The sequence below is a fragment of the Tupaia chinensis genome, unplaced genomic scaffold (genome assembly GCF_000334495.1).
Source record: "Tupaia chinensis unplaced genomic scaffold, TupChi_1.0 Scaffold140061_1, whole genome shotgun sequence".
In the NCBI taxonomy this organism is placed as follows: Eukaryota; Metazoa; Chordata; class Mammalia; order Scandentia; family Tupaiidae; genus Tupaia; species Tupaia belangeri.
In genome coordinates, this window is record NW_006199940.1 from 312104 (window position 1) to 313209 (window position 1106).

The window sequence follows — 1106 nt, forward strand, 5'->3', positions numbered from 1 at the left end:
AGGCAGTGCACGCCGGGGCGGCCAGGTCCGTCTGCGGAGGTGCGGGCTTGCAGGCAGCCAGTCCTTCCTGCACAACGAGGCTCCCCACCTGGCCATGGCTGCAGCCACAGCTCCTGGCCCACCCAGACCCTCCGAGGCCTTGCCTGGACCACTGATACCGCAGTGCCCACAGCTGAGGCTACACCCAACAGTGGCCAGGGCCTTCAGCTGCTGAGGTTCCCGAGCCCTGGGCTTCTCAGGCCTGGTCAGGCCCACACCAAGCTGGGCTCAAGCCAGGCAGCCCGTGACTGCCCTGGGTGCGCCCAGCTGGCCATCTACCCCCGCAGGCTGGCAGTGGAGGGTGGAGCCCCAGGTCTGGCGTCGGCAGGTACTTCTTGCTGCTCTCTGGGCTGGGCTTGGGCCTGCCTCCTCCTCCTGGCAGGATCGGTGGCAGTGACCCAGGGAGCCGCGAGGTCTGGTGGGCCTGGACCTGGTCCACCTGCCCATCTGTAGACATCCACTCCAGGGTCTACAGACTGCAGTGAGCACCCTCAGCTCATCCTGGAGCCCTATCCAGACAGGCTTTGTGCCCGCCTCGGAGGCCTGTGTCCAGGCAGGGAAGTGCTGCTGTGGCAGTGCCCACTTGGCCAAGCACCGCCTGGCTCTGGGCATCAACATGGCCCCTTCCCGCTATGCCCCAGCTGTCCCAGGGCTGTGGATCCCTGGTGAGGATGCACTATACTGTGCTGGCAGGGCCAGGAGGGCGGCAGGTGGGGGCTACTGACAGCCACGGAGCCGCACCAAGGTCCTGCTGCCTGCCCTCGGCTCAGCCTCCAGGCGCCCTCCTGTCCACGAGGAACTAGTCTAGACCCACCTTGCACCCTGTGCCCACAGCCCCAGCCCACTGGGCGGCAGCGACGGCCTCACCTGTGTAGCCGATCTTCTCGAGGCTGAGCAGACCGAAGATGCTGCTGTAGAGCTGCATCTCGGTGCGGCGGCCCTGGTCCATCTCGTCCAGGATCTCCATCAGCTCACTGCCTGTCTTGGCTGGGTGGGCACATGCAGCCTCGTGCACCGTCAGCTCATGGAAGGGGCCGTGCCAGGGGCAGCCGAGGCGCTTGGACTTT

At 66.6% G+C, this 1106-nt stretch overlaps 1 protein-coding gene across 1 annotated transcript in view; it reads right to left on the bottom strand.

Annotated features, from left to right (window-relative positions):
- Nucleotides 1-1106, bottom strand: part of ZFTRAF1 (zinc finger TRAF-type and ring finger containing 1) — a 13205-nt gene that overhangs the window by 1519 nt on the left and 10580 nt on the right. Inside the window, exon 5 of the mRNA XM_006162440.2 lies at nucleotides 907-1092. Coding sequence (XP_006162502.1) covers nucleotides 907-1092 — 186 coding nt within the window. The remainder of the gene's footprint in view (nucleotides 1-906; nucleotides 1093-1106) is intronic.